At 30.1% G+C, this 15,487-nt stretch overlaps 1 protein-coding gene across 1 annotated transcript in view; it reads left to right on the forward strand.

Annotated features, from left to right (window-relative positions):
• The window catches only part of LOC106683618 (venom serine protease), a 16,205-nt gene extending 3,909 nt beyond the window's left edge, over positions 1-12,296 (forward strand). The window contains exons 2-7 of the mRNA XM_014425196.2: positions 2,882-2,964; positions 4,922-5,120; positions 7,445-7,642; positions 9,376-9,539; positions 11,924-12,086; positions 12,165-12,296. Of these exons, the coding sequence (XP_014280682.1) occupies positions 2,884-2,964; positions 4,922-5,120; positions 7,445-7,642; positions 9,376-9,539; positions 11,924-12,086; positions 12,165-12,202 (843 nt within the window). The 5' untranslated portion in view covers positions 2,882-2,883 and the 3' untranslated portion in view covers positions 12,203-12,296. The remainder of the gene's footprint in view (positions 1-2,881; positions 2,965-4,921; positions 5,121-7,444; positions 7,643-9,375; positions 9,540-11,923; positions 12,087-12,164) is intronic.
• The last annotated feature ends 3,191 nt before the right edge of the window (positions 12,297-15,487 follow it).

Here is a 15,487-nt window from a genome sequence, read left to right on the forward strand (position 1 = left end):
AAATTTTATTAGATAATAGTAATAATAATAATAATAATAATAATAATAATAATAATAATAATGTTCAAAACATTAAAAATAGATATGCTTTATATTTTTTTGTAATACCAGTATAATATGTGCGTATAAGTTCTTCAGATTTATGTACCGGGTTTAGAGATGGGGTGGGGATGTATGAATTAAAAACTGTGTGTTTTATTCGCTTATAACTCGAAAATTATTGATTTTAATAGAAAATTAGTTCTAAATAATTGACCCTATAATTTCATTTAATGAAGGAGATAGTGAGGGGTGCGATCATAAGAGATGCCAAAATAGTTGACTATTTATTTTCCGATGTTTCGTCCCACTTTGTAGAGCTTCATCAGGACTGTCCAAGTTGATAGCTTTGACGACTGGTAGAATAACGGTTTGAAAACCGTTAACGGTCACCTCCCTCGTATCACTCATTTACGCTTCAGATATTCTATCTAACTCGCCAAAGCTGTCAAATTGAACAGCCTTGATGAAGTTCTACATAGTGGGACGAAACGTCGCCAATGAATATTAACATAAGTCATTAACATTTGTTAACAACTAATATTTGTTTTTCTTTTGACCGAGCCCCTGACAATCTTCTTCATTATTTTGAAGTACATTTCAATTTCAATATAAAAGTGATAATTTGAAGATCAATTGCCTTGCGTGATAGGCGTAAGATGGAGGGGGTGCATGTGTAAAAAAAAAAAAAAAATTGTTTGAATATCTTTTTTGGTTATACCTTGAGGATTATTGGGTTTTGTTGAAAATGAGTTGAAATAATATGAATATTGAAATAATAATCAGTAGCATTCATAATGATTAGGCGCCTCCAGTGGCAATTTAACAGATATTACAAGATAAGGTTAAATAACATTTAATTTAATATTATAATAAATAAGCACTGCAGTTATGTTAATCAATAGTAATATTAGAGGAGAGAATGAAAACTTATTTTGCATTAAAAAATAAATACGTAGTGTACGTTTATGTCTTATATGTTCAACTAACACTATAAATGACTGTAGGAACTTTTTCAATTTTTTTTATTTAATGTAATTCACAACTATACAAAATCATAAATACAATAAGTAAATATTTGGAATGTTTCATTTACACTTGAAAAGTTTGGGTAGGAACCTCCCATTAGTGGTACTTCAAGCATTAATTTAAATTAGAAGGCCCCGTGGCCATCTTCTTTTCAGATGCTTCGGAGGATTATCAGGGATTGTTAAGGATGAGAGATTAAGAACTAAAGGGTTAGTATGTGAGAGGAGTTTGGAATGAAAAGACGCATATCTGTTTTGGGCCAAAGATGCAAAGAGTGGGATGAGTTTATAAGTATAAGTATATAAGGTCTTTGTGGATGATTTTATTTGTAACGTAATAAGGAGCATCAAGGATTTTAGTAAAGAATAAAAATAAAATAATAATTATTAAAAGAATTAAATTAAATTAATTAAAAAATAATAATAATAAAAATAAAGCAAGACTTTGATATGAATGATAAAGCTGCAAATTTACAATTAATGAATTAATATAATGTTTAGAATAAAACAAAATGATACAGAGTATGATAATAATAAGGACCCAATAATATTTATTACTAAGCACACATATATTGCTAATTCTAATCGTAATATAATGAATAATTATGTAAAGATAAGAAGAAAAATACAGGTCACTTGGTGAATCGAAATCAGTTAATGGGTATCATAGAAGTAAGAAAGTACCCAGTCAAAGAGATTTTTTTTTAAAATTTTCTTTGTGGTTAATTTATTTATGAGTTCTTCTGTAAGCGTAATCTATGTTAAAATTTGAAACAGAACGTTGTTCATGTCACATCTTGACCAATATTTTAAAAACCTAACCTATCTTCACACTTATTATATTATATTTATATATTATATTTCTAAACAAGTAGGTATTACGAGTTAGATAGATATTAGATAGCGGAATATCTTGGGGATCCGAAGTTGCTTGTGATGATGCAATACCATACAAGTATCGATACAATACTTTAAGTAAAGTATCGATACCCGATTCACAATTATCCCAATTCTAGTCTAGAGCAATCGATTGAAATGTGAAATACCAATATATGAAGAACGAAAAAATAATTTAATTTTTTAAAAATCTGACTACAGAAATGACCCATCTTATACTTTTATTTCTTCTAAGAGACTTTATTTTATATCTCCTAAAACTTAGAAGTGTATTATTAGTAATGCATATATAAATTAACTTGACATAACAGTCGAGGGACTTCGACTAAACGCTACGGATCTTAGCAAGTATATTCAGTCTTATGTAGCTGTGATTATCATCATACAGAAAGCTCTTCCTTCTAAACGAGTAGACATAAAGAAAGTTTACATTAACGTGTTTTTGAAATCTCAGGTTTGTTCAGATGGAGAAACACCAGAATAATGTACTGACTTTCATTATTATTTATATCACTAACAATTATTATTTATTATAATTATAATAATAATTATTATTATATGCAATAGCAACCTGTCTCTGAGAGGAACTAGGAGTATAGGGTAGGGCTATTTCAATAGGAGGATTTTTTTTTATTTGTTAATTATTTTTTATGTATATGCTTATTGTTTGAGACTCATAAAAAATTAAATATTTACAATATAATATTTAAATTCATAAAAAAATTAATCCTTTCTACTTTCGATAAGGACATTTTCGATATTATTTTTGTAGAAGCGAGGCCAATTTTATCTTTTCATGAACTAGTATAATTAGTGTAATAATAGGTGTAATTTTTCTTTAATTTTTTTGTTTAATTATTATTTCTGATAAATATAATATATTTTCTAGTTTGTTATTTTTTTTTTTTTTGGCACAGATATGAAGGTGATTCTAGTTTGCTTCCTTCTGTTCGGCCTAGCATGTGCTGAGCTCAGTTGCAGCTGTGGCTGGAGGAATGCGGTAAGTCTTTCCCTTTCCTTTATCCTTTTTTTTCACGCCAAGTTTAATTATTAATTTGTAAATAATCTGAGTATTTAATTTAACTAAATTTATTTTTATTTTATTTAGAAGTTATATTTATCTTTAGAAGAAAAAGATGTATTTATATGTTTTTTATAATATTAAAATGTAGGAATTAAGGTCAGTGGGAGTTATTTGGTTGGTGTCGCCTAGCAACTTGGTCAACAATCTACGGACATCTATCAGCTGTATAGTTATCTTTAGTCTTTATTATAATTCATTTACTAAATTTTGACTGCTTGCTTTATGTTTGGACATTATTGTAATTTGTGATTAATGATGTCGAGAGGGGTAATTTTCTTTATTTTTTGCTTGTCCAAAACGCATCGACAATGGGTGTTCAGTTTATAAAGGTTAGGTAGTTGACAAGGAAGATGGCTAGGTAGGATGAGACTAACGGGTGACAACTGATATATCCCAGAGGATGGTAACCTCGTCCTATAGGGTACTATTCCAACAGAGGCGAAGGGGGTATGTAAGCCCGGAGGGTAGTATCCACCGAAGCTCACAAAGGGATAACGAATCGAGGAGAGAGATCATGTCAAGAGTGACCAAAAAATAACAATCATTTACAAATCAGAATCAGCTATAAACCAAAACTGCCTCAAGCAGAGGATGTGGATCAGTGTCCTTCTATGATTTTTTTTTTTTCAAAACCCCTTCAAAATGTTAATGGCGTATTTATAAACAATGAACTTTCTCCTTTCTCTGTTGAACATCTACATTCTAAGGAGTCTTTTGGAGTGTATTATTTTTTGTTGACAGAGTTTATAAAAGTGTATAATGTGTTGGAGTACACATTATTTCTGAATTTAACAAACTTAAATCTAATAAAAACTTAATCCTAATACTACGTGACCTTACGTAGTGTGTTGCCAACGCACCGGAGGGGGACAGGTGTTAACGTGTTGAATAACGGATTCGTACAGTACTGAAGTTAATCGAAAAATTTGATGTGTCGTCGCTTGATGAACTCCGGCACAGTAGGCAACTCGAACAATTGATGCAGCTCCGGGTGGCCTCTTCCTCCTCCACGATGTTGTGCGTACGATTTTCCTCAACATCGAATCCTGAAAAGTTTGAAGAAGGCGCTGGGTTCCATCTGATATGTGGGTAAACAATGGTGCCCCATATAGTAGTGCTGGTATGATCTGTTAGATGTGCTTCTATAATCTTTTAGAGGTTCTTTAAGACCCTTATTGATAGGCCTAGTGCATACAGCTGTGACCGAGAACCGGTCTTATCTTATCTGCTTCATATAGTTTCGTGCGTTATTTTGGCACCATTAATTTTTGTACATTAAGTAATATGTACAAAAATTAATAATATGTAAAAATATGTTTTTATAAAATACAATAGTATATAAATTTTCGAGCTTCGGTGATGGTCGAGGTGATGCGCTCTGGTGGATTGTAGTCGAACTTCTTGCTTCACAATGACAATAAAGCTACGTTCGATGAGTTCCATAGTGGTATTTAATTTTATTAAAATTAGACTATTTGATACATTAATTGTATCAGTATAGACGTAGGCCAACCAACTTTTGACCAATTTTGAAACTTGTCGATAAAAGACAATACGACTTCGTAGAAATTGTCCTACACTACTGTTACATCAAGAAATATCTTCCACTGACCAATCGTAGTCGCAGACACTCATTATTTTATTCATATATTATTTTGTAGATTTTGTTATTGATTTCTTTTATTCAGTTTGAACAGTTAATTTTGTCTTGAAAACCCTCTTTGATTTTAATTTTTATAGGTTCAAGTTTCTATTGTTAGCTTCAACCAAATAAATGTTCATAACCGAGCCAGGAGGATTTCGTGTCAATTTGAGGTGGCTTTAACACCTTTCTTTATGGAAAAAAAAAATAATTTGCGTTGTCTACTTGCAGGGTAGGATAGTTGGAGGAAAAGAAGCAGGACGCAACGAGTATCCATGGATTGTAGCTTTCCAGACAAGATCTAGTATCTGGACGTTCTGCGGTGGAGCCATAGTAACTCCTTGGCACATCGTAACGGCAGCTCATTGTGTTGACAAGTATCAAGCCGGCGACCTGGTTGTCGTTCTTGGAGCCCACGATGTACACAACAGTGAGTATATGTTGAATATGATTGTGTTGAGCATAATAGTTAAGGGATAGATGTCATCAATCCCACAAGATACATCCGCAAATACTTTAATAGTTTCAAAAAAGCTCACCAATGAATTATTTCGATGTTTTAAGTTAATTAATTTAATAAAGTGACGAATTAGATATTTATTTTTTTAGTTTATAACTACTAAATGTTGCATCCAAGAAAAAAAAAAGCTACAGCATTAAATGAATCGAATGAGTGTAGTAAATTTGTAACAAGGTCTAGTAAGATGTAACTGATCTAGCCCGAACCAGATATCACTCCTTCCATTATAAACTCTCTAACTACTCACACCCCCTAGTTTCTAACCTTGCTTCCACTTTTATTCCTGTCAATCCTCCGAGGTGCCTGAAAAGAACATGGCCACGAGACCTGCTAATGTAAAACATCATTGGTGCTACCATGGGTAGTTGCTCTACACGCCTGTAACACTCCATTTTAACTAAGATTAAATTTACTGAATGTATTATATAATATACAGTTGTAAATTTCAATAAAGATATTAAAAAAGTCTAGTAAGGAAAAAAAAAAAAACGAATTTTTCAAACTTTGCCTAAAATTGTGATATGTACTATATGAATCCAAAGTTAATCCGAAACCCCATTACTAGCTAACCTAAAAATGTTACTAATTTGTTTGATAAAGTTACAAATTGAAAATTTTGATGTTTATTTCTGTTTTTTTGCCAGTAGATCCTGTACTATAATTTATGTTAAAATAATAATCCGGTATTTTACGGTTTTTTTTAATGTGCCTTAATTTTAATCACTTAATTTTTTATATAAAGTCACTATTTAGTCTTAAACTACCCTTTAAATATATATTTTTTTTTTGTTGTCCAAATAATGCAAGCTGCCATTATTGTTTTGGTATGACGTCATTTCGACATAAATATAAGCTAGGCTTATCTACTCAGTACGAGTGCTATTTCAATCTATTTCGTTTTATTAGTTTTATTTGATATTTAAGGAAGATTATTGAAGATAATATTTATTATGACTTATGTACCTTATCGTTCTTGCACAGTACCTAATTCCAAAGATACTGCTAATAAAAACTCTGTTAAATTTGTTTTTCCATGTACCAGAATATATAAAAACTAGATAAATTTGGTTAAAGCTAGGTAGAAGGGATCCAAAATTGTTATAGAATTTAAATAAATATATTTTTTTCTCTTATGCCGAAGTCGTTGGTTGTTCTACCGTTCGACACTTTGCTGCCCTTTATAAATCCGATTTTTTATATTAGTTATATACATTTATACATACATCTATTTATATACATATATGTATATTATAATTATATGTCTTAGCTTTCGTTTATTCTCTAAGGTGGATGTCCTTTGTTTTTCTTTTTCCTTGACCTTAAATTTATTATTATATCCCTTTATTAGTTATAAAAAACACTTCCATATAGTCTCGACACTTATTTATTATTTTTAAACTCCTACGTTTCAGCCATTCAGGCCATTTCCGAAGATCTTATTCACACTTATCACAACCAAATAATGCTTACCATATTATTGCAAGCAATTACGCCTTTGTCAATTTTTATCATTAGTCATTACTTATTATTTTCACAATTACGCTTATTACAATTTCTATTACACCCAATCGCTATATCAACACTTCATTGAGTCAATAATGATTAGGTGAAATATTATTATTTATTTATTTATTCATTCATTCCACTTCTATTTAAATAAACAAAAATACAACAAAAAAAGTAGACACATAATGAAAATAACAATAAAAAAAGGTATTTAAAATAGCAAAATAAAAAATACAATGCTAACCAATGATTATGATAACTAATGATTGGGTGTGATAGTGTAAATAAGATCCTTGAAAATGGGCGAAAAGGCTGAAACGTAAGAGCTTAAAAATAATAGGGAAGTATCGAGACTATATGAGTGTTTTTGTTGTAACTAATAAACAACTTTGCTTCAAACAAGAATTTTCATTATCTTTTAGAATGTTTTGTATTTTTTATGTTGTTCTTTTATCTACTTATATTATTTCTCTTTTCATTATGTGTCTATTTTTTTTGGGGGGGGGGGGTTCTTGTTTATTTAAATATTTAACTATATATCTTATTTTTTTTCTTTAATTTACCTTATTAATGTTTATATACATTTTTACACAGTTTACATCATTTTTAACCACAAAGTGGTTTACTATTATTCCTAGTTATCTTATCCTCTTACTTTATTACTTTATGGATATAATCTGTGAAATCGGTCAAGAATTAAAATCTAATCATGTTTCTATCTTTTTCAGAATACGAATCTACACAAAACCGAAAGTACGTCGAAAAGATCATAATGCACCCGCTGTACAATAAAAAAACCATGCTCCATGATCTAGCCATTGTTGTGACTTCTACCGAAATCAAATACAATAAGTTGGTCGGTCCCGCTTGTATGCCCAGCGAGAAGTTAGGGGATGAGATGGCAGGACAAATGCTAAAGGCAATTGGTAAGTAGGATCTCCTACGTTTAGTGAAGTAAAGTATTTATTTTTTAATTACTTATATTTTATAGAACACTATTAGACTCGGAAATTATTCACTATTACTATATTTGATAAATGTATACAGAAAGTTTTATGTAAATTAATATATTAATTTAAAATTAAATATACGTTATTATTTTTATTCACTCATTGGATTAATGACTGCATTAATTGCTTATTTTATATTTATTTGTTTTTAAGTGATAAATAACAATATATAATAAAACTATATGGCAATAATATATAATAAAATTATATGATAATAATGTATTAAAATAAAATATCTAGCATCAATACACTTTGAAAACCTGTTCTTAATAAAAATAAAACGTTAATAAAAAAACTGTATATTAATTACAAATATTTTTCCAACAAGGATCTATGTTGGCAATTAGAAATCATAAAACTTATTATTTGGAATTCTCAGTGTACACCTTTTAAGTAAATAAAAAAAATGAACAAAATTTAAAGTTTCTGCCTTCTAAAAATTTGAAAAAGATTCTGTATTTTTTCTTTCTGTTCAATAATAGGCTGCAGCAGCGCCAATAATAGTCCGAACTCAATAATAATTTTTTTTGTTTTGCAGAGAATTTATTCACCAATCAAAATTATTATTCAAATACGAATTAAAAAAATAAATGATTGGAGAAGTTTACCGGGGGGTGCGGTCAGCAAAGAACAACATAAATAAATAAAACCTTATTTATTTATTTTATGCCGACGTTTCGACCTGAGTTTCAGTTCTTCATCAGGGCTATAGAACAAAAGAGATAACAACAACATTTAGAGAAACATAAAATTGAAAAGAAATAGTATACTAGCAAATTTGGAATTATACAAAATATTGAATTGAATCATAAATGATAAAAAATTGATAATTGATAATTGAAAAAAATAAATAAATTGATTGATAATTGTGGAATTAGATGGTAGTAGATTCAATTATCAATTTTTTATCATTTATGATTCAATTCAATATTTTGTATAGTTCCAAATTTGTTTGTATACTATTCTTTTTCAATTTTATGTTTCTCTAAATGTTGTTGTTATCTCTTTTGTTCTATATGAACAAATCATATCCCTGATGAAGACTTGAAACTCAGGTCGAAACGTCGGCATAAAATAAATAAATATGGTTTTGTTTATTTATGCTGTTCTTTGCTGACCGCACCCCCCGACAAAGTTCTCCAATCATTAATCTACGGTCAACTATCTACACCTCATTAAAGAAATAAATCAATTTTAAAAATTCCTAATTTTTAATTTCTTGGAAAATCAGTATTTACAATTCCATACGACGCTAAAAAAGAATATGATTTGCTACATGAGAGTATTATAAATTTTTTAAATATAATATAATATATATATATTTTTTTTTTGTGGAATCAGTAATTTTTTTTTCTTAACCTTCAGAATAATACAAATCGATTGGTAGGTAATGTATAATCGTGAAAAATATGTATACCTTCTCAGCTACGTGGCAAAAATGTTTAATTTGGTTCATAATTTTTCTTCTACCGGAGAAATCAGAGATTTAATTAACTTTCAACGTTTCCAGATATTCTCAATTGAATCCTATAGAAATTTTAATAGAGAACACCAATTGCATGTAAATTCTTTTATTACTAAAAATCTTATTTAACACATTGAAAATATTGTTGAGGAAGTAGTCAGCTAATTTTTTTTTTTTTTTATAGGATGGGGAAGATATGACCCAAAAAGACCCTACGCCGACAAGATTAAGAAGCTGAAAGAGGTCGATCTTGAAATCATCACCAATGGAGTATGCAGAAAGAGCTGGGGCATTGATCCTACAGGACTCCAGATATGCACCTACACTCCAAGAAAGGACACTTGCAACGTAAGTTGAATATGTAGATTATAAATCCAAGTGAATGTGAATGAATAACAAGTGAATGTAAATAAGGTACAAGTAAATGCGAATGTAGTGCAACCAAAAGTGAATAAGGTATAAGTGAATGTTTATTTAAGTATACATGAATGAGAATGAATAAGTGAGTGTGAATGGAGTACAACCGAAAGTCATTGAAGTATAAATGAATGTGAATGGATTATAAGAGAGTGTGAATGGATTATAAGAGAGTAGAAATGGAGTACAACCGAAAGTAAATGAATTATAAGTGAATGTGAATGGATTACAAGAGAGTGTGAATGGAGTACAACCGAAAGTAAAAGAATTTTAAATTAATTTGTATTAGCTATAATTGTATTAGAATTATAACAAGTGGATACGGTGATAATATATAATATATCACAAAACAAGTGAATCAGTTAGAGATAGTCCGAATGTTAATTTAATAAATATTTAAATACGATTACACTCACATTTTAAAATGAAATTTCGATTTATACAGCATGATTGAAAATTTAAGAGCAATATACTTGCTCAAGGATGAGGCTTATAGATTATTAAACGTTAGTTTATTAAATTTTTTACAAGCGATAAAAATAAGATCATAAAATGAAATAGAAATTTTCTGGACATTTTAGTCTAGCTCATGAAGCGGGGTGGCGCAGTGTGTATGGTGCTGTGATACCATCTCTTAAACACGGATTAGAATCCGGTCGTTGTCGATAATTTTTAATTCTGTTACTTTAGCATTGGTTCAGTTCTGTGGATTCGGTAGCCTTCTTTTGCACACTCAGGCTTTATAAAACAGGCCCCCTTTGTTGGGGAAAAATCCGGCAGTGAAGCGTGATATAGAACAAATCACCTCCTAGCGCAAACGTTGTTCAAGTAACTCATAATTATGAGAGATAGTTGACCGTGGATGACGTACGAGGAGATGATTGGGGGTGCGGTCAAAATGAAACACAAATAAGTTGGTGTATTTGTGCCAACGTTTCGGCTAGAGTTTCTAGGCTTCTTCAGGGCAAATAACAGAACAAGATAAACAACCACATTAAGTATAGAAAATAAAATATAAACATAATGACATAAAATGAATCATTTTACAGAATAGAAATAATAAATTGAAGTGATGAGAGAAGTGGAAAATAAAATGTATACATAGGTAATTGAAACAGTGGGTAAAATAACATAATTAAGGAAATAAAATAAAAATGAAGTTATATAATGCAATGAAGTATGAACATATCAGTAATTAATAATTTAAAAATTGAAATATGGAAATAGGGAATTCTATTCTGTAAAATTATTCAATTTATGTCATTCTGTTTATATTTTATTTTTTATTTTCTATACTTATTGTGGTTGTTATCTTGCTCTGTTCTTAGCCCTGAAGAAGCCTAGAAACTCTAGCCGAAACGTTGGCACAATTAAATAGGTTACATCAAATTATTAGTGTTTCATTTTGACCGCATCCCCAACCATCTTCTACTCGTTGTTCATGTAACAGTACTTTCTTACAGTCAATGATCCCATAACACCTCTTTGATTGTGGTGGTACAGGTTTTAGTCGTGCTTAAAGATGATTTGAGATCACCAAGCTCTGTTTTATTACATTTTCATATGTGAAATGTTTTGGAATTTTTTTAATAAAATATTCACTTCTAATTTAAATCCTTTAAAGATAACATTGAGGAAATTAAAATCAAATCAATGATTTTATCTATGACAATAAAAAGGATTCGTAATTTCAGGAAGGATTTTAGATTGAAAAAATTAAAACGGGATAATTTTTTTAATGGAGCCTGCTTTAAAGATTTAGCTGTGAATTTTAAGTTTCCAAAACGATATCGTTGTGACTGAGGAATTAATTTTTATTTAATAGTTAAAATATAATTAATAAAAAATAAATTTGTACTGCTACAATCCATGAAAGGTCAAGGGTTAAGTACTGTTTCTTGAATAAAGGTTGTGCTAGGAGGTGATTTTTCATTACGGTCGACTCATTAGGGTTTCCCACTATAAGAGGCTGGTTGATCCTCTGAGGATACCCGACCCCACAGGGTTGACTCATGGCTACATTAACGGAATAAATAATTGTCTATCAGAACAGATATCAACCGCGGTCCATGAAATAAGTAGTACAGTGCCTTACACTGTAACACGCCTCTCCCTAAAATAAAATAATATTTTAAAAATAAATAGTTTTTAAATATAAATCACTCTTTCCTCAACTATGAAAGAAATTCAATAGAAAGAAGATAAACCAGATGCTCAGTACTTTTCGTATTAGTAGTATTTTTAATATTATTATTATATAATATTAATGTTATATTATTAAATTATGTTATATTATAATTACTTACTGATAACAGGGTGACTCCGGTGGCCCGTTGACTTGGTTGGACCCGGCGACGAACAGATTCACCTTGGTCGGGGCAGTCTCGTTCGGAGCTGAGGACTGTGGCAATGATCCAAGACCCGGAGTGAACACCAACATTTCGGCCTACCTCAAGTGGATCAACGATCACATTTCACGTAATTATATTACAAATATAATAGCAGATAATAAATATTAAATTTATGAGAGTAATTTTATTTTGTTATTGATTATAGGTACCAAGAGCGGAGCGAAGACTTGCCACAAAGTATGAATGTGAACAGAAAATAAAAGAGCAATATAAAACTTTAAGAACTATTTTTATTTTTGTAACCCAATCAATTCTATTATAAATAATTCTGATTTTATCAATAAGGTATACGATTACTAGATTTTAAGGCAATTGAAAGAACATTATGAACTGACCTAGACATAGTAGAAATAAGAATGTTAAAAAAGTCAGTAATTTCACCCCAATTTTGTATTACTTTAATGATAAATAAATTACTAGTCAAAATTGATGAGTCAACAAAGTATAGGTAGGGGAATATCATTTTGGCTTTTCCAAACATTAAAAAAAAAAAAAATATTCGAAAATCCCAAAATTTAAACCTACCAACAACATTATAATACCTAAGAGAACATCATTTAAAGATGATAGATAAGTTTATAAGATAATAAAGATAAGATAAGCTGCAACCCACTTTTGAGTGAGATCGCCCCTCCACCAAGACCTGGGAGGTGGCAGAGCACGGTTTCCTTAATCGACGTCCTCGACGAGGGAAGGCTTTAGACTCTTCAAGTCTGAGGTCTAAATTTTCACCATTCAACCATTGGAATGGTCCCTCCCCGTTCCAATAATCCACTAGCGTAAGACAACCTAGTTAGAACCTTCATTGGACCCCTCACCTAACCTTATAATGCCAAAAGGCAATCCAAGGTATCATTCACCCCCAGCTATACATATAGCATACCTCCTATATGTATGTACCAAATACCCACTAAAATCATTACAGGAGGGTATGAAAACAAAATTAAAGATGGCCCCCGAGCAGCGGCTCCTGGGCCAAAATTGTTACCCCCGCCCTCAGCAGACCCAGTCCAACCCGTTATAATGCCATATGGCTAAGGAAGGGCGCCATTATACATAGTTATATACATGTGTATATCAATATTGTTATCTATATATTTTCAATAAAGAAGGTAAAAAAAAAATATATAAAAAAATTTAAAGATGAGTAAATGCTTTAAAATATGAGCCCTAATAGAGCTGTTTAGGTTTAATAATTAACTAAATAGAAAAAGATTTCACAAAAAAATAACGCAAAATCAGTAGTTATTGAGTTTATTTTGGAGAAACTATATCTCAGTACAATAAGTTACCACGTTAGTGGACTTCAGTACAAGTCTCTATTACCACTAACATTGAAGCTAGTTTAATCGTCTATAAAGAAGTTTAAGACCTTTACCTTCGTAGGAATAGTAGTTTTCATGATATTTGCTAAAATAAATTGATTTATAGTTGTTCTGACAAAATTTATTAAAAAATTCATATTCATATTCTTATGAAAAATCAGAAAGAAACTACTACTCTACTATCATAAAGAAACTACTACTCTACTATCATAAAGAAACTACTACTCTACTATCATAAGGAAACTACTACTCTACTATCATAAGGAAACTACTACTCTACTATCATAAAGAAACTAATTATCTACTATGGTACAGGTTAAAAAACTAATTTATAGTACATTAAACACGCTTTAATTTTAGTGCTTGCATAAATCTATACATTTAATAATTCCTGAGATATAGTTTTCATAAATAAAACTTTTTTTTCAGGACATATCAATGTTTTATAAATTTATTTTGTCAAACATCATAAAAGGTACTACTCCTACGATGATTAACGTCATAAACTACTTTATAGTACATTAAACTGGTTGTGATATTTGTCCTGGCTGATATAAAATAATTCCTGAGATACAGTTTTTAATAAAGTAAACTTTTTTTTCTCAATGAGAAATAAATATTTTTGTGAATTTATTACGACAAATATCACAAAAATTACTACTCCTAATAAATTAATTGTCATAAAGATTGATTTATAACATATAGTATTCCCATAATGAATTTGACTACCACTAGTTTTCCGAAGAAAAATGAAATATCAGCTAGTTGGCAAGCCATGTGGAATGAAAGCCCGCCAAGCAAATTAAAAACTATTAAAAAAACCATAAAACCATAAAACCATGGACCACATCAAACCTTTCCAATCGCAGGGAGGAGGTAGCTATTGCCAGATTGAGAATAAGTCATACGAATTTAACTGATGCAGATCTGATCAGTAAGCAACCACCGCCAAAATGTCAATACTGCAACAGTGTACTTACGGAGTGGGACTGAGTGTATCGGATGCTCTGAATGATGACCAGAAGAACGTGGAAATGGTTTTAATTTTCTTAAAAAGGAATAATCTTTTGAATAAGATCTAAACCCAAAAGTTTGTCATATGTATTAAAAAATTCTAAAATAAGTAATTATTTAACCTTATTTAGAAATTATCTAAAGAATTTCAAATCTTGAAATAGAATTATAAAGTGCGAAACTTGGGCGTTGATGACCTCAGGGTTTTACACCCAAAAGCCCCAACCAACAACAACATCCTACCACTGGTTTTTCAGTGCATTTTTTAATGTAATGTTTACCTACGAAGGTAAATGTCATAATCTGTTTCATAAGACATTCAACTAGCTTTAATTTTAGTGTTATTAGACATTTGTACGTCAAATGATTTTTGAGATATAGATTTCTCAAAATAAATTCACTAGCTACTGATTTTTCAGTGCATTTTATAAACACTGTTGCATTTAAAAAACTAAATCTTGAGAACTTTTGAAGGTAAATAGCTCTCTCAGAGCTCATATTACTCTTCTTCAAATGATGTACTATGTGTAAATGTGCCCCTTCTAGTGGTATTGATAATTTTAAAGATATGGAGCTCTGAATGAAAAATAATTTTTTTTAACGTTATGAAACAGCCGCCATTTTGTATTTCGTGTACCTATACTTGGCACACATCAATTTTAACTATTATTTATACATATTTTTCATTATAGTAATAAAAAAGTGGGGTGAAATAACATCCTTTTTTTCTCCCCGTCTGGTGTATTACTAGAATTAATTACGTGGTTTATGATCATGTAGTGATCTTTGATTATAGAAGTTTATTAGTATATATATAGGATTAAGAATTTAAAATCGTCAGGTAATAAAAACCTGAACGAAATACCCTAAATTCATAATTCTTTATTTAAAAAAAAATGAGAATCATTAATAACTATCGATAGTACTCATTAATATCTTAAATGCATACTGAATCAAATATAAACACCAAACAAGATTACATATGTGAACTGAAAGATAATTTCTTCTAGTCTTACCCAACTTATAAAACCCATTTATCACAGAAACAGGAAATTACACTAAAACTACAATCCGTAAATATAAATACAAAAGAACTAAAAATATATTAATGTAAACATAAATCAACGAT

Source organism: Halyomorpha halys, unplaced genomic scaffold (assembly GCF_000696795.3).
Source record: "Halyomorpha halys isolate HHAL.00 unplaced genomic scaffold, Hhal_1.1 Scaffold28.1, whole genome shotgun sequence".
Taxonomy (NCBI): Eukaryota; Metazoa; Arthropoda; class Insecta; order Hemiptera; family Pentatomidae; genus Halyomorpha; species Halyomorpha halys.